The sequence below is a fragment of the Terrapene carolina genome, unplaced genomic scaffold (assembly GCF_002925995.2).
Source record: "Terrapene carolina triunguis isolate 2854851 unplaced genomic scaffold, T_m_triunguis-2.0 Scaffold85, whole genome shotgun sequence".
Lineage (NCBI taxonomy): Eukaryota > Metazoa > Chordata > Testudines > Emydidae > Terrapene > Terrapene triunguis.
The window spans coordinates 57,399,459-57,421,933 of NW_020664436.1; the positions used below are offsets into that span (position 1 = coordinate 57,399,459).

At 42.5% G+C, this 22,475-nt stretch overlaps 1 protein-coding gene across 1 annotated transcript in view; it reads right to left on the minus strand.

Moving 5' to 3' along the window:
- Window positions 1-21,144: 21,144 nt before the first annotated feature.
- The window catches only part of TRMT11 (tRNA methyltransferase 11 homolog), a 48,006-nt gene continuing 46,675 nt past the window's right edge, over window positions 21,145-22,475 (minus strand). The window contains exon 13 of the mRNA XM_026649830.2: window positions 21,145-21,725. Within this exon, the coding sequence (XP_026505615.2) occupies window positions 21,600-21,725 (126 nt within the window). The 3' untranslated portion in view covers window positions 21,145-21,599. The remainder of the gene's footprint in view (window positions 21,726-22,475) is intronic.

Genomic DNA, 22,475 nt, shown 5'->3' on the forward strand with positions numbered 1-22,475 from the left:
CACATGGCCAGTTAGTGAGCGGCAAGCTAGAACACTGTACAGTCACACCCTGGCTTGCTGCACACTAACTCTCCATGTAGACAAGCCCTTAGTCTAGTACTTTGTAGAAATATTCACCCAGCAACTGACCTATCTGGGCAGCGATGGAATGATCCCAGGTAATTTTTTAATTGACTTCAATAGGCTTTGGAGCAGGCTTGAAAGCACTGAAGCATTTGGTTCTACAGCAAGTAAAAGAAGGAAAGCTAGAATTACTATTTTAATAGAATCTTGTCAGAAATTCACAGAATCTCTCTAAAATAAACCCTATTGCAACCCCAGATTATTATTCTCAAACCACATTAGCTAAGTATAGTTCAGACCTGTACTGTGGATTTTATTTATGAAATTTCAGGTTACCAAAATGCATACACCCTTCATACCAAGTTATTTTCATACTAGTGTTCTTATATCAAGTAATACTCTATTAGTATTCAGTCTTCAGCTGATTTCTCTTTGTGGTTATCAGTGAAATTTTGTTCAACCTTAAAGCCCATCTTTTCTGGGCAGCCAATTTTAGCTAGGTCCTTCACTCGTCTCTATAGCTTATACCCTGTGCAACTCCATTGTTACAATTAGGGTTGCACAGGGTGTTAATGGAGGTAGAATTTGGTCCAAGCAGTGGAGCTCATTTAAACATAGACTGGACAAAACAATAGCAAATATACTGGATAAATAACAATCCTGCACTGGCAGGGAAATGCACTGGATGATCTAATTGATCATTTCCATCTTTGCCTTCTAATCTGTCACTGGCTAAGCGACTGGGAAAGGGCAGCAAAGAGACAACTAAGAGCAAGTAAAGAAAAATGGACAGGAAAAAATCATGTTTAACAATAGGAAAAACAAAATACAGATGAATTACAATTGCCCAAAATGCAAAGTACAGCTAGTCTCTATAGGCCAAAGTCAGAGATATGTATTCTTAAGATGGCCTTACACTTGAGCTGCCTCAGGCTCCCTTCGAACCAGTCTACTGATGTCATGCTGAGGATCTAGAAGGAGGCATACATTAAAGCTATCCCAGCCCTATTTTACTTACATCTTCTTAATTCTTCTTCCAGCTCATCAGCAAGTAAGGGACACCAACTTAGACTTCCCTGTACAATTGGCCGAGTGAGCAGCTCAGAGAATCTGAGATCCCCCAAGTCTGGAAAGAGTCTGAGTTAGTGTAAGAGGGTCTAACCTACACATCACCTCTGAGTATGCGTCTGTGAATTCACCTCCTGAAGTTTACACTGGAGCCTCTTCCAACCATGCTGCAGTGCAACTGTTGCCCGAAAAACCTCTAGTTTCTATTCACATATGTTTTACACAGCAAATTTATCCACACCGCCTCAGTTTCTGCTGACTTGCTATTGATGCACATGTGTCTTTCTTCAAATTAGCCACACGAGGCTTAGTGGCAACAATCTCTCTCTGAACAAATGTTAGTTTCCCCCATCAGGTAAGAGAGCCTGAAATTAGTTTGCTTCTCCCTTTTTCCTGTCTCCTGATTTAAACATGCAATCCATAGGTGCTGGAACTAGGGGTGCTGCTGCACACTCGGTCTTGAAGTGGTTCCTATCACATACAGGGTTTACAGTTTGGTTCAATGGCTCTCAGCACCCCAGGACAGTCTCTTTCCTTTCACTAGGAGACAACAGACTTTCTTCCCGACTTTGGCCGAGCTATAGCTATATTGCATCAGCGATTTATCCAGCTAAACCCTGGCAGCAAGGATTTTATACAACAGTTTCCTTTCTGCTGTGGGAAAGGATTGCAGTGAGAGAATATGGCAGTGATTTAGAAGAGGGATAGTTATATACTACAAACAATATAGGAAAGGTATCACATTCAAATATACGATACTCCCAGACATGCATGCCTTGCAACATTCTACTTGCCCAGGGCAAGTAATTTTTTGGGCGGGGGAGGGAGGGAAGGGAAGAGCAAGAGTTCTAGAGAAAAAAGGAGGAATCGCGCTCCTACTTTCCCCCAGCAACAGCTCTGTTAACAAAGATCCCTACACAAAATACACAAGAGAATTGCAAGAAACCCTGTTCCCTCCCATATAATTCCCAGAGGCTTTCTTTTTCAGATCCAAGATAGCTTTAGAAAAAAAAAGGAAAGAAAAACCCACCATAAATGCTGACTGCTGTTGGAAATATAACTCCCTTGGAGCTACAATAGCTCATATCTTTTGGGAGTGCCCTCTATCAAGAATTTCTGGTATGAGGTGGGTCAAAGGACCAGTTTGATATTGGATGTTAAGTTGGAGCCCTGTCCCTTAAGTTTCATTCTTGGACATATTCCTGATACCTGGAGGTTACCTGGTATCAGGGTGGCGTGGTTCCAACGTGCAGCTTTGGGCTCTAAAAAATTAATCCTGCAAAAATAGAAAAGGTAATCCCCACCAAACATAGAATCATAAAAGATTAGGGTTGGAAGAGACCTCAGGAGGCCATCTAGTCCAACCCCCTGCTCAAAGCAGGACCAACCCAACTAAATTATCCCAGCCAGGGCTTTGTCAAGCCAGGCCTTAAAAACCTCCAAGGATGGAGATTACACCACCTCCCTAGGTAACCCATTCCAGTGCTTCACCACCCTCCTAGTGAAATAGTGTTTCCTAATATCCAACCTAGACCTCGCCCACTGCAACTTGAGACCATTGCTCCTTGTTCTGTCATCTGCCACCACTGAGAACAGGCTAGTTCCATCCTCTTTGGAACCCCCCTTCAGGTAGTTGAAGGCTGCTATCAAATCCCCCCTCACTCTTCTCTTCTGCAGACTAAATAAGACCTGTCTGTTCCCTCACCTCTCCTCAGAAGTCGTGTGCCCCAACCCCCTAAACATTTTTGTTGCCCTCTGCTGGACTCTCTCCAATCTGTCCACAACCTTTCTGTAGGAGGGGGCCCAAAACTGAATGCAATACTCCAGATGTGGCCTCACCCATGCCGAATACAGGGGAATAATCACTTTCATCGATATGCTGGCAATGCTCCTACTAATGCAGCCCAATATGCGGCTAGCCTTCTTGGCAACAAGGGCACACTGCTGACTCATATCCAGCTTCTCGTCCATGGTAATCCCCAGGTCCATTTCTACAGAACTGCCGCTTAGTCAGTCGGTCCCCAGCCTGTAGCGGTGCATGGGATTCTTCCGTCCTAAGTGCAGGACTCTGCACTTGTCCTTGTTGAACCTCATCAGATTTCTTTTAGCCCAATCCTCCAATTTGTCTAGGTCACTCTGAACCCTATCCCTACCCTCCAGTGTATCTACCTCTCCCCACAGCTTAGTGTCATCTGCAAACTTGCTGAGGGTGCAATTCATCCCATCATCCAGATCATTAATGAAAATGCTGAACAAAACTGGCCCCAGGACATACACCTGGGGCGCTCAGCTTGATACTGGATGCCAACTAGACATTGAGCCATTGATCACTACCCGTTAAGCCCCATGATCTAGCCAGCTTTCTATGCACCTTATAGTCCATTCATCCAATCCATACTTTTTTAACTTGCTGGCAAGAATACTGTGGGAGACCGTATCAAACACTTTGCTAAAGTCAAGATATATCACGTCCACCACTTTCCCCATATCCACAGAGCCAGTTATCTCATCATAGAAGGCAATCAGGTTGGTTAGGCAAGACTTGCCCTTGGTGAATCCATGCTGACTGTTCCTGATCACCTTCCTCTCCTCCAAGTGCTTCAAAATGGATTCCTTGAGGACCTGCTCCATGATTTTTCCAGGGACTGAGGTGAGACTGACTGGTCTGTAGTTCCCCAGATTCTCCTTAACCATTAACCCGCATGCCTGCTGGCCCGGCGGCCCCACGCCAGCTGGCCTGGCAGCACCACCCAGCCAGAGCGGGCCCAGGCACACCGCCCGGCTGGAGCAGGCCCAGCCACAGTGCCTAGCCGGAGCAGCGCCACCCAGCCAGAGCAGGCCCAGCCTATTTCCTATAATGTTTGTATAGTTTTCAACACAAATGGGCCCCAACCCTTAATAGGGTGTCTGAGTGCTACCGTAATAAAACTAATTACAGACTTCCATTGAACAATTTCTTTGCTAAATCAATTTGAAACAGCAATTTTCTTAGCCAAGGAAACCAAGAACTCAGTCAACAAAAGAAAAAAAAGTTATTATCCCCAATTTTCATGCACACACAACTGTAACAATATTCAAGCACATTTTTATCATCAAGATCAGCTAATTCACTCTTAAAAATGTATTCTTTTTAACCAATCGTACAGCCAAACCCTCTTGGATCTGTCAGTTGATTAGTCACATCTTAAACCAATGATAACATGCAAGACCATTTTCCATAATAAATAAAATAATTCTTTAATAGAATCAAGTTTTTATTCTGTGTATCCTTTTCTTGAATAGACACAGTATTACATACAGACTGATGTATTAAAATTCATATGACAACCAACAGAGAATAGTAAAGAAGCTGAACCTGGTGAGGCTCCTACCTTGTCTTGAGATTTTGCTTCTCGGACAGGAGTCAGGAAAATGAAAGACCTTTGGGGAAACTTCATTCTGTCTTTATTAATGAGTAAAAAAAGAGGAAGATGAACCCACAATGAAACTAAACCATGATGGGGCTTTGAGATTTCAAACTCTCCTCCAATTCATATAAATACAGCCCATTTCCTTTTGTTGGTGTAACTAGGCATCACCCTAGGTAACTCGGGGGGTTGGAAGACCCGAGAGTTGATGAAGCCCCCCCGCTCTAGGCCTAAGTGAATCAAAGCCCCTGCATGTTAAACTTTACTAACCTCACAGGCCAGCAGCTGGGAAGCAGTAGTGATAAGGGAAACCTACATGCTTCTAGCTGAAGGACAAGATTACTTGCAGAAAGAAACAGTGAGAACAAGCTGCACAGCCAAGGTGGTGTAATGTAGCCAGAGGGAGAAAGGGGGAGAGGTGGGGATGGAGGAGGGGGGTGAGAAAGGGCGGGGGAAGAAGGGAAAGGGTTAGCTGCAAAATGTATAAAAGATAAAGGCCGCTTATGTTGGTGTGCTTGATTTGAGACGTGCCTGTCTCCTTGCACCACTTTGAGATCTCAAATAAACTTTGATTGCTTCTCCACCCTGGTGTGTTCATTGGCGCGAAGCACACCGGGCAACGGACCCCACTGTTGCTGTCCTTGGGCACTCTGTGCCGGCAACAGTTTGGTTTCTCATCCCCACTCTACCTTGTTGCTCTTTTGTACTTTATAAACAGAGATTTCACTAACCTTCTCCCACAAGAGGCATGACAATCATTAGGGCAACTGAGGTTGTCAAGGCCAGAGTATGCCTAGGAGAGGCTGGGGTCAGCTGTTGCTGCTTACAGGGCTCCTGTAAGAGGGTGAGTTATTTTGCTGGCTGCTTAAGGGTGGTTTTTTCTTTCCCCACCTCATCCCGCTCTCTCTGTTCTGGAGAAGAAATTCTTTGGGAACTATATGGCAGAGAACAGGGTTTCTTGCAAATGCAATCCCTTTGTATATTTTGTGTGAGGATCATTGACAGCAGCAAAGCAAACTTCACACCCAAGTCCCCTACAAGGCCATTGCTTCAGGGCACAATTTATTGTTTGAACACAAAAGATATAAATAATGCAACTCAACTGACCAATGCTAGCTACAGTCCCCAAAGGCCAGTGGCAGATTATCGTATGGGCAACAGAGCCCGTGCCCAGGGGCCCCGGGAAATTTGGGGGCCCCACTGGCCTGGCTAGAACTCTAGCTGCGACCTCTGCTCCTCCTCTTCCCTCTGAGGCCCCGCCTCCAGGCCAGCCGGCAGCCTGTGGAGGTGATGTCTGGTGAGCAATGCATAGTCCCCCCGCCCCCAGGCAGAGCTGGCTGAGCGCTGCTCGCCCAAGCCACATGCTGAGCTGGCCCGAGCCTCCCCACTTGCCGGACCAAGGACCACCCCAGCCTGGCATGGCATGGCACTGGACTGAGGGCTCTCCACCATCCCCTGCATGGCACAAAGCTCACCCGAGCCCCTCTCCCTTTCCACCTCCGTCATGGAGCTGCTCTGAGCCCCTTTCCCCCTGAAGAGCAGCCACACCTGAGCCTGGGGGCAGGGCTGGGGTGGGGCCAGAGCAGAGCTGGGAGTAGGGCTGGGCCTTGCCGCATTCCCCTGCACATTTCTCCATGCGCCCCTAGAGGGGTGTGCCCAATAATTTGGGTACCACTAGCCTAGGCTGGGTAAGAGCTGCCCAGGGAGCCCAGGCAGCTGTGGGGAGCCCCAGACCCTGCACCTGACTTGGGCAGGGGGCCAAGGTGCCCAAGAGCAGCCCCCAGCCCTTGTCCTGCCCCCCCAGGGCAGGTGGAGGGTTCAGGGCTCCCCACAGTGGCCCAGGCTCCCTGGGTAGCTCTTACCATGGCCTGGCTTCTGGCCAGGCCAGGGCCTTGGGGGCAAGGGGAGGAGCAGGGCCCAATGGTGGAGGGGGTGTTCTTTGTGCCCAGGACCCCAATATATCTTAATCTACCTCTGCCAAAGGCTTTTGCCTTGCCTATGCCCGCCAGTAGAAAAGAGAATACTCTTCTGCCCTTTGGGCCCAGCTTCCACTTCCTTATATATCCCACCCAATCATGTGATAGGCAGGGATCCCTTAACCCTTTCCAGGCTACTGTTGCTTCACTTTGGCACAAGTCCACAACTGTGGACCCACATTCTACTAAAGCCCCAGCTGAGCCAGAGCCTTGGGACTTTCAGAACACAATGCAAAACTCTTCTCTTTGGGTAGGTGTTTACATACCAGCTGAGGTGCTCCTCTGGAGCAGGGACTCTGAAACCAGAATGTAAAACTAATAATTGGAAGGAGAATCAAGGCCTACACCTGGAAACTGAAAAGTTTATTTTTTGACATTTTTCTTTATCAGTCAGAAAAGTGCAAGTAATAGTATTACAAAATACACTGAATACCAATAAAGTAATGAAGATTTCTGCTCTTTTTCCATACAGTGTCAGGTTAAATAATCCAATGGAACATTTTAGTTACTTCCATTGTTCCAGATCTGAAAGAAACAAGAAATCCCCAGTGGTGGGATAATGTGAAAAAAATCCATTTCTGGGTGTGCTTTATATACACACTTCATGAATTGTGTAACCACATACTAGGATTTGAAGGGGATCAGGAATGTGAATGTAATTCTCAATCTGACAGAGAAATCAACAAGGTTGTAAAAATTATGTGGGGTGGTGGCTGCACCTATGATTGTATAGGAGACCAAATGGAACCATTATGGACTCACTAATTATGGGGGCATCAGCCACAACTCCATAGTTGAGATTGACCTGAGTTTTGCATTTAAAGCAGTGTGTTACATTATGAAGAATACAGCCTATCCCCCCCAAAATTACAGCACTATGTTGTTTCAAGTTCTAAATGAAGCCACATGTGGAATTGGGTATTTAATGTATTTAACTCAACAAATATTCTTGACCCTGTGGTCAGTATCAGAACTTGGGTATGAACACTATTGTACATGGTAAAAGTATTTTACGGTGCATTCCTCCATTCAAACTTCTTGCCCCCTCTAAATATATGATGGAACAAGCATCTGGTATCAAAAAAAAAAACTGGGGGTCCCAAATACCCAAACTGGCAAAATCTTAAGACAAGAAATGGTTACATTTCCTGCTCCCTGCTCAGACTGAGAAAGAGGATGCAGTATTTCATGGTAAAAAAAGATTGCCATGGAGTATATTGCCTGCACTTTTTATACGGTCTATTTGGCCTTTATGGGGCATGGACTATTAGGTATTTTTCCATCTATAAGGTCTATTATTCTAACTTCATATAGCAACAGCAGGCCAATAACCACTAGCAGGAGTGAAGCACACACACAACACGCAAGCTACTGTAATAGCCAACACAAGAGGTTGTCCATATCCAGAAGTCAGTAATCTGATATTGCATTACCTCTCATCTTTAAGATAGAAAATATCCATCATCATAGACTAGGAATTAATTTCTAGAGGAACAAAAAAAAAGGAAAACTTTGAAAATAATCTTCTGTGCATATGCTGGAGGTACCCTATTGGTTGTCCTCTCTCCTTGTGCTGATGAGCTGTATCCTGTGAGGAAGGCTAAGACAGACCCTCTGAAATGTTGTGACATGTTTATCTTCACCTTGTCACAGCTCTGCTGAGTGATGGAACAGGTTCTGAATGGCTTATTCTCTCTGCAGAAACTAGTGTCAACACTGCTCTAGATTTCAGAGTTGGCAAAACTTGCCCAAAGGTGATATGGAAGAGCAATAAGTCTCAAATGACATTTCAATTCTCATGTCATGCTTTCAGCAGGAGTGCTACCAATAAGATTATGTTAAAAATAAAAACCAATTTAGGAGACTGTTCAGAAAATTATTTTGCTCCGATCAGTGCAATGGGCTTGTAAGGTAAAAGAGGAACCCATTGTAGACATTCACTGGAGTAATAAGAACTGTTTACCTACAAGTTCCAATGAAATGCCATTTGCCCATTTTAGTTGCAATGTTTGTGGTGTTCAGAGGATACCTAAGCTCAGCAGATGAATTCATCTCTCTTGACATTAGCACTCACAGACATGCAGTGTTTTCTTTGGAAAATCCATTGTGCTTGTCTTTTTTGGGTGAGGAAGATCTTGAAGACAAGCTTTGAAGATAACCACTATATTAAAGGATTAATTCTCCTAGTCTCCTGAGTCTTGACCTGTTTGCTCTAGTTCTACACAAAACATGAGAGTAACGATCACAGGTTTGAATGATTGAAACCAATGGTGCAGATTACAGCTTTTCAACTTTTCCCTGGAGACAGTGGTTACTCATTGGCCAGAAATATTTAAGTTACTTTCATCAAAAAATTAGTTTGCGTGTTGCTTGTGTGACTCAGTTTACATGACTTAAGAATGTGCAATATGGTGTGCACGTTTACATCATAGACCAGCATGAACTCTGCTAAATTACAGATCAGTCATTCATTCTTTCACCTGTGCTTAGTACAGTCATAAGGGTCATCAGTTCCTCCCTGTTAGAAGAAGATTTGTACACATTACCTAATAGCATTACACTTTTGGATGAGTTTCTATAAAGCTGCTACTTTTAATGTTCACATAGCTAACATTTTGGTGAAAATTAACTACGTGAACATTAAAAGATGCTACAATACAGCCAATATAAAAGGGTTTGTTTCATGCTTCTTTACAAATATGAAAGGTTTTGTTGCTCCAGTCTCTTGGCACAGAGAAAATTCTAATGGATAATGCCACTGTTAGCTGGTTGTGGTCAAACCCAGAGAGGAAGGATGGTGTAGTGGTCTGGGCACTAGCCTGGGACCTGGAAGACCTTCAACCCTCTGCTCCACCACAGACGTCCTGCGGGGCTTTGGACAAACAGTAAGTCTCTCTGTGCCTCATTTTCCCAGCTATAAAATGGGGATACCTACCTACCTCACAGGGATATTGTGAGAATAAATACATTAAAGAATGTGAGATGCTTAGATACTATGGTAAGAGCGTGTACAGATGGGAAAGTATTATGAAGTACTAAATGCCAAATTCAGACGTCATTATAGCATAATAATATCAACACATGGGCTGTTGCAGGTGTAACCAAAGATATAATCTGGAGATAATGGGGTTGCACAGGACTCTTAAAATACCAGGGTTGGAAGGGACCGCAGGAGGTCATCTAGTCCAACCCCCTGCTCAAAGCAGGGCCAATCCCCAACTATCTCATTGAGGGCACAATTTAGCCTAAAAAGTTCTTACAGCTGGTGATGAACCATGAGATGGAAATAACCTAGCTGGACCGTCAGAATCCTGGGGAAGTTGCAGAGCAAGCAGTTGGGGGGGGGGGGGGGGAATCTTTTAACTTGCAAACCGAGCACATTTGATAAGGAAATCAGTGAGACAGTGACAACTATGGAGCCCCACTATGTTGAATCTCTTAACTGAGTTTCCTCTCTCCTGAAGTCATTGATTGCCCTCAGCACTGGCCTTCCCCTTTTTGTCTCCACAGTGCTATCCGCACTTCATGACACCATGGGTGGGGGAAGGAGGTCAGGCTCTCTATATTCCCCAGTCCCTTTAGAGTTGCTGGGCCAGGCAATGAATGGGGAGTCTGGCATCTGCCTCCTGCCTGCTCAACAGCCAGAGGAGGAAAAAAACCCCTCTACTGATGGCCAAGAGAGACTCCTCCTTGCAAACATATGTCCAGCTGGAAGAGGGTGTGCCAGGGAGCTGGAAAAGAGTTGCAAGGAGTCCATCTCCAGGTACAGGTTAGGCAGCTCTTCATTGCATTCAGTGCTAGCGGTGGAAGCTTGAAGACAAAGGATATAGCCTCCTATAAAGTTCCACCGGGAATGCTGATGAGTCTTACACCAGGGTCTATTTCCTTTGCAAGGATCCAAACTTCTTAACTACCACGTTTGTGAGCTGTTTTTATTTTTAATCCTTCTTGTGCACTCTAGGCACCTTAGGAATTCTGGCTGAGCAGCTTGCATTCCTCCCCGTCTCGGAAGAGCTGCTCTCCTACCTTCCTGAACATGCTTCTGTGCTCTGAGCAGCCACAGAGCAGGGATTCCCTGCACAGGCACCCCAGAGCAGCAGCCTTCCAACCCTATTACAGTTAGGTTGACCAGATAGCAAGTGTGAAAAATCAGGACAGGGGGTGGGGGGTAATAGGAGCCCATATTAAAAAAAGCCCCAAATATCAGGACTTTCCCTATCAAATCGGGACATCTGGTCACCCTAATTACAGTGCACTAAGGTAGGGGAGGAATCTGCCTGGGGAGTGGCCAGGGTGCTGTGCCACCCCATCCCAGGGACTAAGAGGCCCTTTCGCTGACAGAACAAGGGTCTGTGGGTGTGCATCACAGGCAGGACTTGCTGAGATTTATAGTAATGCATTTTCCCTGGCTCACCCATAGTGGACACTCAGCGTGGATAAGGAATGCTGAAGAGAAACACTCTGAGCAGGGTCCTAATGTGGACAAGGGGGATCCAGTGGACATAGTGTACTTAAATTTCCAGAAAGCCTTTGACAAGGTCCGTCACCAAAGGCTCTTACGTAAATTAAGTTGTCATGGGATAAAAGGGAAGGTCCTGTCATGGATTGAGATCTGGTTAAAAGACAGGGAACAAAGGGTAGGAATTAACAGTAAATTCTCAGAATGGAGAGGTGTAACTAGTGGTGTTCCCCAAGGGTCAGTCCTAGGACCAATCCTATTCAACGTATTCATAAATGATCTGGAGAAAGGGGTAAAAAGTGAGGTGGCAAAGTTTGCAGATGATATTAAACTGCTCAAGATAGTTAAGACCAAAGCAGACTGTGAAGAACTTCAAAAAGATCTCACAAAACTAAGTGATTGGGCAACAAAATGGCAAATGAAATTTAATGTGGATACATGTAAAGTAATGCACATTGGAAAAAATAACCCCAACTATACATACAATATGATGGGGGCTAATTTAGCTACAACAAATCTGGAAAAAGATCTTGGAGTCATCGTGGATAGTTCTCTGAAGACGTCCACGCAGTATGCAGAAGCGGTCAAAAAAGCAAACAGGATGTTAGGAATCATTAAAAAGGGGATAGAGAATAAGGAGAATATCTTATTGCTCTTATATAAATCGATGGTACGCCCACATCTTGAATACTGCGTACAGATGTGGTCTCCTCATCTCAAAAAAGATATACTGGCACTAGAAAAGGTTCAGAGAAGGGCAACTAAAATGATTAGGGGGTTGGAATGGATCCCATATGAGGAGAGATTAAAGAGGCTAGGACTTTTCAGCTTGGAAAAGAGGAGACTAAGGGGGGATATGATAGAGGTATATAAAATCATGAGTGATGTGGAGAAAGTAGATAAGGAAAAGTTATTTACTTATTCCCATAATACAAGAACTAAGGGTCACCAAATGAAATTAATAGGTAGCAGGTTTAAAACAAATAAAAGGAAGTTCTTCTTCACACAGCGCACAGTCAACTTGTGGAACTCCTTACCTGAGGAGGTTGTGAAGGCTAGGACTATAACAGCATTTAAAAGAGAAGGATAAATTCATGGAGGTTAAGTCCATTAATGGTTATTAACCACGATGGGTAAGGAATGGTGTCCCTAGCCTGTTTGTCAGAGGGTGGAGATGGATGGCAGGAGAGAGATCACTTGATCATTACCTGTTAGGTTCACTCCCTCTGGGGCACCTGGCATTGGCCACTGTTGGTAGACAGGATACTGGGCTAGATGGACCTTTGGTCTGACCCAGTACGGCCGTTCTTATGTTCTAATAAGCTTGAAAGCTTTCCTGATAGCTCCCTTAGAGGGAAGGGGAAAGGATGTAGGCAACTTGCCAGAGGTTGGTCTGCCCAATTGAAAGAAATTAACTTAATTACTGGTCACAGTAGGAGTAGCATTGGCCTGCTAAACCCAGGGTTGAGAGTTCAATCCTTGAGGGGGCCATTTAGGGAAGTGGGGTAAAAATCTGTCTGGGGATTGGTCCTGCTTTGAGCAGGGGATTGGTCTAGATGACCTCCTGAGGTCCCTTCCAACCCTGATATTCTATGATTCTACTTGCAGCGGCTAACTCCAGAGGCAGAAAACCTGGACAGTAAGGGCAGTAGGCAACAAAGCCTCAGCTACCCCTGGAACTGCTGGAGGGAGTGAGGAACCTAACAGTCAGGACTTGTGAAGATCCTGTGGCTTAAAGAAATCATAATCCTAAAACCTCAGAGTTGCCACATTGCCTGTGGAAATTTCCACCACATGCGTCTGACGAAGTGGGTATTCACCCATGAAAGCTTATGCTCCAATACATCTGTTAGTCTATAAGGTGCCACAGGACTCTGTCGCTTTTTACACATTAAGAGAATCATTTTCAGAGAAGAACAGTGCTTTAAAATGCAGCTTCCATGTTCACGCACACAGTAGCTGGCACAAGGTATCAACACACCTTCCAGCATTACACAAGTAAAATCAGTACCTCACCTTGCAAAATACAGGCACCGCCTGCAAAGCGGGGCTAAGCAGAAGATTAAGGCTGTCCCCGTTTTTGTAGTCCATGATCTTTCCACACATAGTTGGAATTCCCAAGCCCATGGAAAAGACAGAGCTAACAACTGTGATTACAAAATTATATTTTGCTTATTTATTTTCCCTCTGAAGATAAGAGCTGTTGATGTCACTGTTGTGAGGCCTCAGCAATCTACTGCCAGGATTTGCTGTTTGAAGCTTTCAACTATCCAGTTTTATCCAAATTAGTAGGAGCTTCAGAACAGGATTTTGGCAAAGTCACAGCTGGAAAGATTTTTGTCATTAATTCTGCCAAGTATATAAGAAAATACAAAAAAGGGGGGTGGGGAGAATAAAGATTCTTGGCACAAGTGTTTTCTTTTTAAATAAAAAAAACAAATGAAAATCCAGATTTAATTAAGAAATGTTCCATATTTTTGCCTAACCCATAATTATTATGAAATGGCACAAAATCTATTAGATGGATATAATTAAATTTAAAAAGGGGGAAATTTTCTAAATTTTAAAAGGAGGAAAAATAGTTTTGAGGTTTTTTCCCCCCAGTTCCCTTCCCCCAACAGCGATGTAGGCCTGGGTCATTTCTGGCAAGTCATTTCCTGCAGCAAACAGAAGCAGTTTATCAAGTTCAAACTGTGGCTTGTCGGGATTGTTTCACAGAACTCCACTATTCGGAAAGAAAACAACCATACAGAACTCCTAGAGTAGATAAAAACCCAACCACCTCTGTGTGGAGCTATCATTCAGGCAGACTCCACTGACCTACAAGTAGGCTTGGCAGATTTCCATTTCCATTTTTTAAATAATTTCAATGGATAATAGCTATGTTTAACATAAGACAATAAGAATGGCCATACTGAGTCAGACCAATGGTCCATCTAGCCAGGATCCTGCCTTCCAACTGTGACCATGCCAGGTGCTTCAGAGTAAATGAATGGAACAGGTAATCATCAAGTCATCCATCCCCTGTCGCCCATTCCCAGCTTCCGGCAAACAGAGGCCAGGGACACTATCCCTGTGCATCCTGACTAATAGCAGTTAAGCATTTTTCTATACTTATTAATTGAAATGTTTACAGTTGCACAAAATTATGGGTTTGAAGCTTTTTTCTAGTTAATACTTTTTTCACAGTTATGGGACATTGTGGGGAGGAGGTCAGACAATGGGAGAGGGGTTAGACAATTATTTAATGACAGTAGACATTGATCAAAAAATTAAAGCTTTATAGCCATTACAACACAAATTGTCAATATTACATGTCAAAATATACAAACTAAATAGCCTTAAATCAGTTTTCAAGCATATTTTTTACTGTACTTATCTATAAATTTCAATTAGCATCAATGGAAATATTTTTTCACCAGTGTGTGTGTCTATGGCAAAAATTGATGTCTATCAACATTTACTGATAAAAAAAATCTAATCCTTCCAAGACTATCTACAAGCCATTGTCATTATCAACTGCTTTAAAGTGATATGGCTGACCAGGTCCATTGTGTTAATAAATAAAAATGATTTACTTTCAAATAATTAATAGCAAGTTACTTTAATGCACCGTAAATTTCACCAGCAGCTCTCCTTAGCGTGAGTCAATTTGCATCCTCATTGGCAAGTGATACACCTGTCCCTCCATCTGAGACCTGTGAAGAGGAAAGACTTGAAAGGCAACACAATGCTCCCAGGCTCTTGAAATTACAGTGTTGAATTTCAGAGCTACTGGTTCAATTCCCCCTAGGGACAGGGATTGTTTAACACAAATGTCTTCTCCCTCTTTAAAAACACATGCACAAATTCCTTCATTTTACAAACTATATTCTAGAATAAGCTAAGAGAGCAAGAGAGCAGGAGCCAATTCAGGGAAGTATCTCCCCAAGCCTGTGAACATAGTAAGAAATAAATGTAACAAGACCCAGTGGCCCAAGGAGAAGGTGTTTTTTGTTTTTGTTTGGTTGTTTTTGGGGGAGGGTGGAAGAGGATTTCTACCCTCTATTCCCAAACATGCAATAGCTGCTTCCAATGGCAATAGGGACTACAACAGGCTGAAGTTTTTCCAAATTCTGAGTTTGAGATTTTTTTTTTTTTTTTTGAAAATTTGATCCCCCTCTCCCCCAAATTTCATTTATTTATTTATTTTAAAGTCTGGCAGGGTGTGTAGGGTGAGAGGTTGACCAGCTGTAGAACTTGTCTAATATTACTGCCAGTTTTGAACAGCCACTAAATACTTTCAAAAACATCCTGAAATCTTTTTATTTTTATCAGCTGTACTAGGGATAGAAGTGGGTATCCTAAATGGTAGGGACCATGATGTTAGCTCTGACTGGGTGTATCCACAGTCTGTGGTTTATTACCATATAGAGCATATTGTACTTATCTAGCACCTCTCACCTCAGGATCTCAAGGCTTCTTTACAGATATTAAACCCTTACACACCCCTATGAAGTAAGCACTAGACCCAAATTACATATGAGTAAACTGGGGCCAGAGAAGTGACCTTGCTCAAGATCACACTAGTTCCGGTCAGAGATAGAAACAGAACTCAATAAAGGAGACTGCATAAATAAGGACATCTAAATGCCCTTCCAAATTACTTGGAATTACCCAAGTAATTCTGTACATGTACACAAAGCAACAGAGGGTCCTGTGGCACCTTTGAGACTAACAGAAGTATTGGGAGCATAAGCTTTCGTGGGTAAGAACCTCACTTCTTCAGATGCAAGTGTACACAAAGGTTATTTTGACCTTTGCTAAGAATCTGTAGGTCACTCAAACCCACTACCCAAAGTATTTTGATAGCTGAATGAATGCATCCTGTGCTGAATTTATCCACCATATTTATTTCACAAATGCATCCAGTAGATGATGGGAGGGCAGCAAGTGCAGAAACCTTTTGGTCCTTTTGATGCTAATATCTACAGGCTTAATCCTGCTCCCAATGTTGTCAATAGCAAAAACTCCATTCTCTTCAGAGGGAGCAGCATCTGGCCCCAGGTTTGCAATGAATCTCAAACAGAATGATGAGGAATTTGCTAAGGACAGTTACCCTGGCACTGAGCAGCTGCCCTATTCTATTCAGAGAAAAAAACCTATTCTGGGACAGAAGTACTATACTGAATGGAAGATTATGATTGGTGTTCCTGTTCATTTGTCCTCAACTGCGCATTAATGGACGTGTGCTTGCATTGCCACTGATACATCCCCACAGAAGTGAGGCATCAGTCCCACCAAAATACATATTTCTTAATGAAAACCAGAGATACGTTTAAGTAATTCTAAGGTTGGGACATACACTAACGAAAATCAGTGTCACGCTGTCGGGAGTGGCTCACGGCCATGAGTGCCTACTTCAGGGCAGACTGTCAAAAACAGGGCAGACATCCCAAACTAGTGATATGTTCTTTAATTAGATTTTACCAAGCCAGTAATAAATGTGAACTCCTGGATCATGATGAGAGTCTTACCAGGGAGCCATAGATAGTCCCCTTAGACTCTCCAGTCTATCTTGCCAGCCAAACTGGATTTAGTGATAAATGGTCACTTACACCAAAAATCACACCACATTCAGGTTGCTTCCAGTTCCAAGAGAGCAAACATGCACCCCAAATCAACTGGTATCCTTGATCTTACATCAAAGACCATGCCTGTAGCCAATACTGTAATAAACTATCTAAAGGTTTATTACCAAGGAAAAAGGAATAAGAGTTATTTACAGGTTAAAGCCAGCAAACATATACACACAAATGAGTTACCATCTAAACCCTGAGAGTGAAAGAATTGTAGTGATCTGTCAATTCAAAGTGTCTTTCAGGGTGGATCCAGGAGGCAGCCTCTCAGGATCTCTGGCTTCAGTTTACCGTCTCTGGTCCTTCAGAGTTCAAACAGCCAAAAAGATGGAAAAATTTCCTGTGGCTTTGCTTTATTTCCTTCATTCATTTTCCAAGCCCACAGGACGAGCTACCCTGCACGTAGCATTTCCCAGGTGCAATAGAGCCGTTAACCAATCCTTTGTTTTGTGAATTTCCTTGATGGCTCATCTGATTTTGATAGTCCTTCTAGATGGGGGAGATGATTCCCATGCCTGAGTTCACAAGTTCAGAGCAGTTTCAAAGTTATAAAGCAAGAAACGTACATATTTTCTTATAGCATGGAATACAGACATTACAAGTGAGATTAATGCATACAGCAACTTACAAGAAAGTCTAAAGACATTCTTATAAGACTAATACTTATTTTGAGTAAAACTAAACATACGGGTGAACTGGTCTGGTCTCCAGCTATAAATTTGTCAGTTCTTAGTTAATGCCTGCAGCCTGGGCAAGAACTGGCATCTGGCCTGCCAGCATCACAGCCAGATCCATCTGAAGTATGGCAGATGGGCAACTCAGAGATGAACACTGACAATGGAGGAGGAGAAGAGAGGTGGTGCTCATATTACATATACCCAAAGCTGAAGTTACCTCAAGCCACAAATGCACTGTATATGGGAAATGCTCAGCCCTGCTGTGGTTGGTTACAGTTAGAGCCAAGAACCACAAAAAAATCCCCCCAAAGTTGTTTGCTTCAAACCAAAATGTTTTTTTGTTTTTTTCCAGTTTCATTTCATGTGGGGCCAGCTTTGGATGTTTTCTTCCAAGTGCCCCAAGTCTCATTCTCTGATTTGCTCCCATGACATGTTTACTGTCTCTACCTTCCCAAGCTCCCCAGTACTCATGTCCCTCTCCCTAAAATGCCCATTTTATGTCTTTTCCAAACCAGCCAACTCCCATGGACTTATCTCCAGCACGACAGTGGCAGGAAAAAGAAGAGCTACTACAGGTGATGTTCCTTGGCAGCAGGTCAGTTCCGTTCCTGCTAGACTTGGCTCCTAATCCTCCCCAGCTGTCAGACACTCTGAGCTTCCCATAAAGGAGGTGACAACATAGCCGTGAAGGGAACTAACCCAGCTGCAGTGTGGCCCTGCAGCCTTCTACCTGCCCAACAGGGGGCCCTGCAGAGAGGAGATTGCTGCAGACTCCTGATGACTGAGCGCAGCAGCTGCCCACTTACTGGCAGGGGGAGCAAAGTTTGATGAGCACGACTGCATAAAAGCAATAGCCTCAGACTGGACACTTCCCCCTCCTGTCCCTCCACTGCCCTGACAGGATCATTGTTGTTCCTGATAAGTGGTGGGGAGGAGGCATTATATAGGGTTTAGTATGTTCACTTGTGACTCTCTCTCTCTCTCTCACACACACACACGAAGACTCCTCTAGCTCATAATCCACAAGTCACAAAAAAGCCCTGGGCATAGAGGAAATAACCATGGGGGGGGGGGGGGGGGGGGGGGGAGAAGAGAGACTAAGAACAGTAAGATTTATTTCCATAATAGCCAGCACTCACTAGTTCTCTGTACAGGTCCATTCTGTGAGGACGTTGGCACTTAGAGCAATGTTTCTCAACTTTTTCAGATTGGTGACCCCTTATTCAAAGACAAAAGTTTTCACAATCCTCTTACATTTACTACAGGAGAGTAAAAAAAGTGTATCAATGATAAGGCAGGAAACTAACTGGAATCTGAGGAAGAGAGATGGGATAGAGTCAGCTTGGGTAGAGTATGTCAAAAACCTCTGCTATTAATGGCTGATTCCTCTGAGGAAGGACAATCCATCCATCTATAATGGAGAGGAGACCCCAGTCCACAAACTTGAAAGGATCCTTCATTACAGAAAGCATGGCAGCTTCATCACAGCATTCACACTATCAAAACAGCAGCATCCATACATTGGGTACATAATTGGAGAGTTTACTATAGGGATGTCGGATAAGCTGAAAAATTGACCGATGAGCTTAGACAATTGAAGTTGCTCCTAAGTGACATTAGGTGGTCGAGAGATGCTTCTTTAGCTGACTTTTTAAATTTTGTACTATTCTGAAACAGTGGATGTAACACCAGTGCCAAAATTCCACTTGTACTTTCAATTGGAATGTGGTACTCTTCAGTTACTTAAGAACGTGATGTGTGAACTGCTTGTCTCATTTCAGGGCAAATGCACCTGTACTTCCCCCTCAGTGGTCTAGCCAGGGCACCCACTCTAATAGAAGAACCTACGTACATGCTCATAAACTTACCAGACACCATCCCAACTCTAACATGGGGTGCTCTCTGGCAGAAGCAGTCCTTCAACACCCCACCCAGAGGGTTTCCTTTGTGGTAACAAGTTCATCATAGCGTCTGCTCAGAACAGGCACCCAATCTTAGATGGTCTCAGGACATGGGTGCTGGAACCAGCTTAAAACCAGATTATTTATCCAAAAATCATCTTCTTCTGTAAGTCCCTGGAGAATTCAATTTGAATTAGTATATGAAAACCTCTCCAGGCAGGTGGCTTTAAAGGGCTGATAACAGAGAAAGTACATTAGCAACCCCCTTCTACTAGAGAAGGCACATACTATGCAACAATAACACATAGCAAATTGCATTTTAAATACAGTACCCCAAAGGTATTAACCCTAATTCAATAAGGTCTGACTTAACTCTTTATTGAGTTACCTTAATTCCATAAAATTTGCTCAGGATATTAGCAGTCTGTCACACGCTAAATAGATGCTACATGTCATTCCTGAAGTAGCAGCATTCTGGGACAAGTGGAGGAGTCACTAAATCAAAGTTCTCTCACATATATGGGGCCTGATTCTCCACTGTCTCATATCTTGTACAGCTATTTAGATCATGTCTGCCCAGTGTAACTTTCATCATGAAGATAACAGTAAATTATAAATGCACAGCAAATACATCACAGTATCTACCCATGAAGAGGAAACACTGAGTTATTTAAATTTTAAAATAAAGACTAAATACCAAATTTTATTGCTAAAATTAAAGCCATTTTAGTTACTTAAAGACAACTTTTCAAAGCAGTAAATTTTTTGGTGCAGTACTTTAAAATGGCCAATTCAAATTTTGTTTAAAAAAAAAAAAAAATTTAAAAATTTAAAGTTTTTTTTTTTTTACTACTAGTTCAGCTGTTATGGCCCACTTTGAGACTTTAAAACATAGTAGTTTATAATGGAAACACTGAAAATAAATCACTACTTTAGAAATTACCCAAACACCAAAAATTACATCCAGAAGATTAGACAAAATTGTCATTGAAAACGTAACCTCTCCCTGCTGGAACATAGGCTATGTTATACTACAGCTTATGTCAGTATAACTTATGTCGCTCGGAAGAACGGGGGTTGGTTGTGAATAAATCACCCACTGTACAACACAAGTTATACCAACTAAAGTGCCGGCATAGACAGCGCTATGTCGGTGGAAGAGCTTCTCCCGCCAACATAACTACCGCTGCTCATGGAGCGCGGGGCTGGAGTAGTTAAGCCGACAGGAGAGCTCTGTTGAAGCTACATTAGACAGCTCACAGCAATGCAGCTGTATTGTTGCAGCTGCGCTGATGTAAACTCTCCAGTGTAGCCGTGCCCTCAGAGTCAAACACAAGGGAAGGTGAAATAAGTCAATGAACCGAAGAGATGCAGGCTCGTGCCTGCCTAGGTATCACTGGCTTTTTGAAGGTCACCACTATATGCAGACTATTATATGACCACAATAACCTGCAGTAAATTAAGAAATGGGGCTCTATCTAGCTGGAACAAATAGATACACTCACCAATGCCCTGCTGAGGTATATTTGACCATCAAAAGCAAGTAAAGCCATTAATATCCTTAATTAATGGGTCTAGTAGTTTTCAAGCAAGATATTTTCACGATGGACACAATGTAGGTTCAGCAAAGTTTTCCCGTTAAAAAATACAATTTCAGTTTCAAAGAGCTGATCAGGCTTAATACCACTAAGAAACCATTACCAAATCTTTTGTTGTTGTTACTGCTTTAACTATCAGTTAGTTTCTGAATCAAAAATTGCAGACAGTTGGCTTGACCAGCAGTCAAAGTTTAGGAATGCAACAGCAAATCCAAGGTACAGATGAGCTTCAGATGTGGACAGGCTTTATGGGGTTTAATAGCCTCTCCAAGCCTTGTCAGGTCCTCAGCTCCTAGAGGTTTTTTTTTTTTTTAAACATAGCTGGCCCAGTACATGGCAGTAAGAATTCACATGAGAATCTGTTGCATGCAACACAATTTTAAAAAGTCACAACAAGCTCTGTTGGTTTTTATTGTGTATCAGTTACAAAAAAACAAAACAAATGAAAGCAATATTCCTAATAAGCAAACCTTGATCTCTATTACGTGTTTCTAAAGCATCCAGATGTTCACAGTTTAAGAAGCCAAACAATACTACTATTTTCTGTAAAAGTTAATGGTAAAAGAATAATAATAATGGTTTTAGTCAATCATCATTAGTACTTGAAAGTACAAATATAAATTAAATAAGGCTCAAAAAACTTGTACAATAAATCTGCTATAAACAAAGCTAATTAAAAAGAACTGTTCTTAACCTATGTTGTGGTTTTCATTGTGACCTTTTTTAAAATTAAAAACAGTATTTGCTTTCTGAAGCATCCAGATGTCTTTACAAAGAAATACAATCTTCATACTTTCCTCATTTTTAATCTATTTTTTTTTTTTTTTTACTTCTAGTTGTCTTTTTCTTCCTTGGCAATCCTCTTTGTCACACCACTGAAATACTTCTCACGAAAGGCATTGTGACCCTTGTATAGCAAAGACTGATAATCCAACAAGTGAGAATACTGGTCGTTGTCCTGTATAGCATTAAAATACAGAGGTTAGTGCCAAAAGCTCATTCAAAAAATGGCAAATGAAAGTAAATAGTCAAACTAAAAGTCATTCTCAGGTTTTTTTTGTTTTTTTGTTTAAATAGTCCAAAGATAACTCAAGTTTCAATCAGAATTTACAGGAATGTTGATATTCTTCTCCAAATTTCAATATTAAATAGAATTGAGAAATAATTTGCAATGAATAATTTATGCGAGTTTGCAGATATTCTTGGATCATTTCAAGTGTATTCATTATTCAAATCTTCTTGCCCTTTTCCATTCTATGCATCAGTCTTGAACAATTTGCTAGGAGTATTTGATACCCGATATTTGAAAAGTGAGCCGTGCTGTTTAATTGCAATTTTTCAGATCGAAACAGCAGCACGCAGCTGTCTCCAGACCAGAGACGTGGACAGGCACTTCCACCATGATGATTACTCAGACAGCAATTTAAAGTTTGGTTTCTGGAAATGCTGCTACCAGTAACACTTAATCACTCAAATATTTGTGGAAAGCAAACACAAAAGAGGCACAAGAATGGCCAGAATGAATTCGTATAAAAATTACAGATATTGGTGGAAGAGTGGTTGGGTTTTTTGTTTCGTTTTGTGCAGTATTCACTCAGCTATAATGTTAACATTTTGACTGATATCCTTATAAATTATATACATCTTATGTTAGCCAAGAATAGTTTCTTAAGTTGGTATATATGTGTGTGTATAACAAAGTTGATGT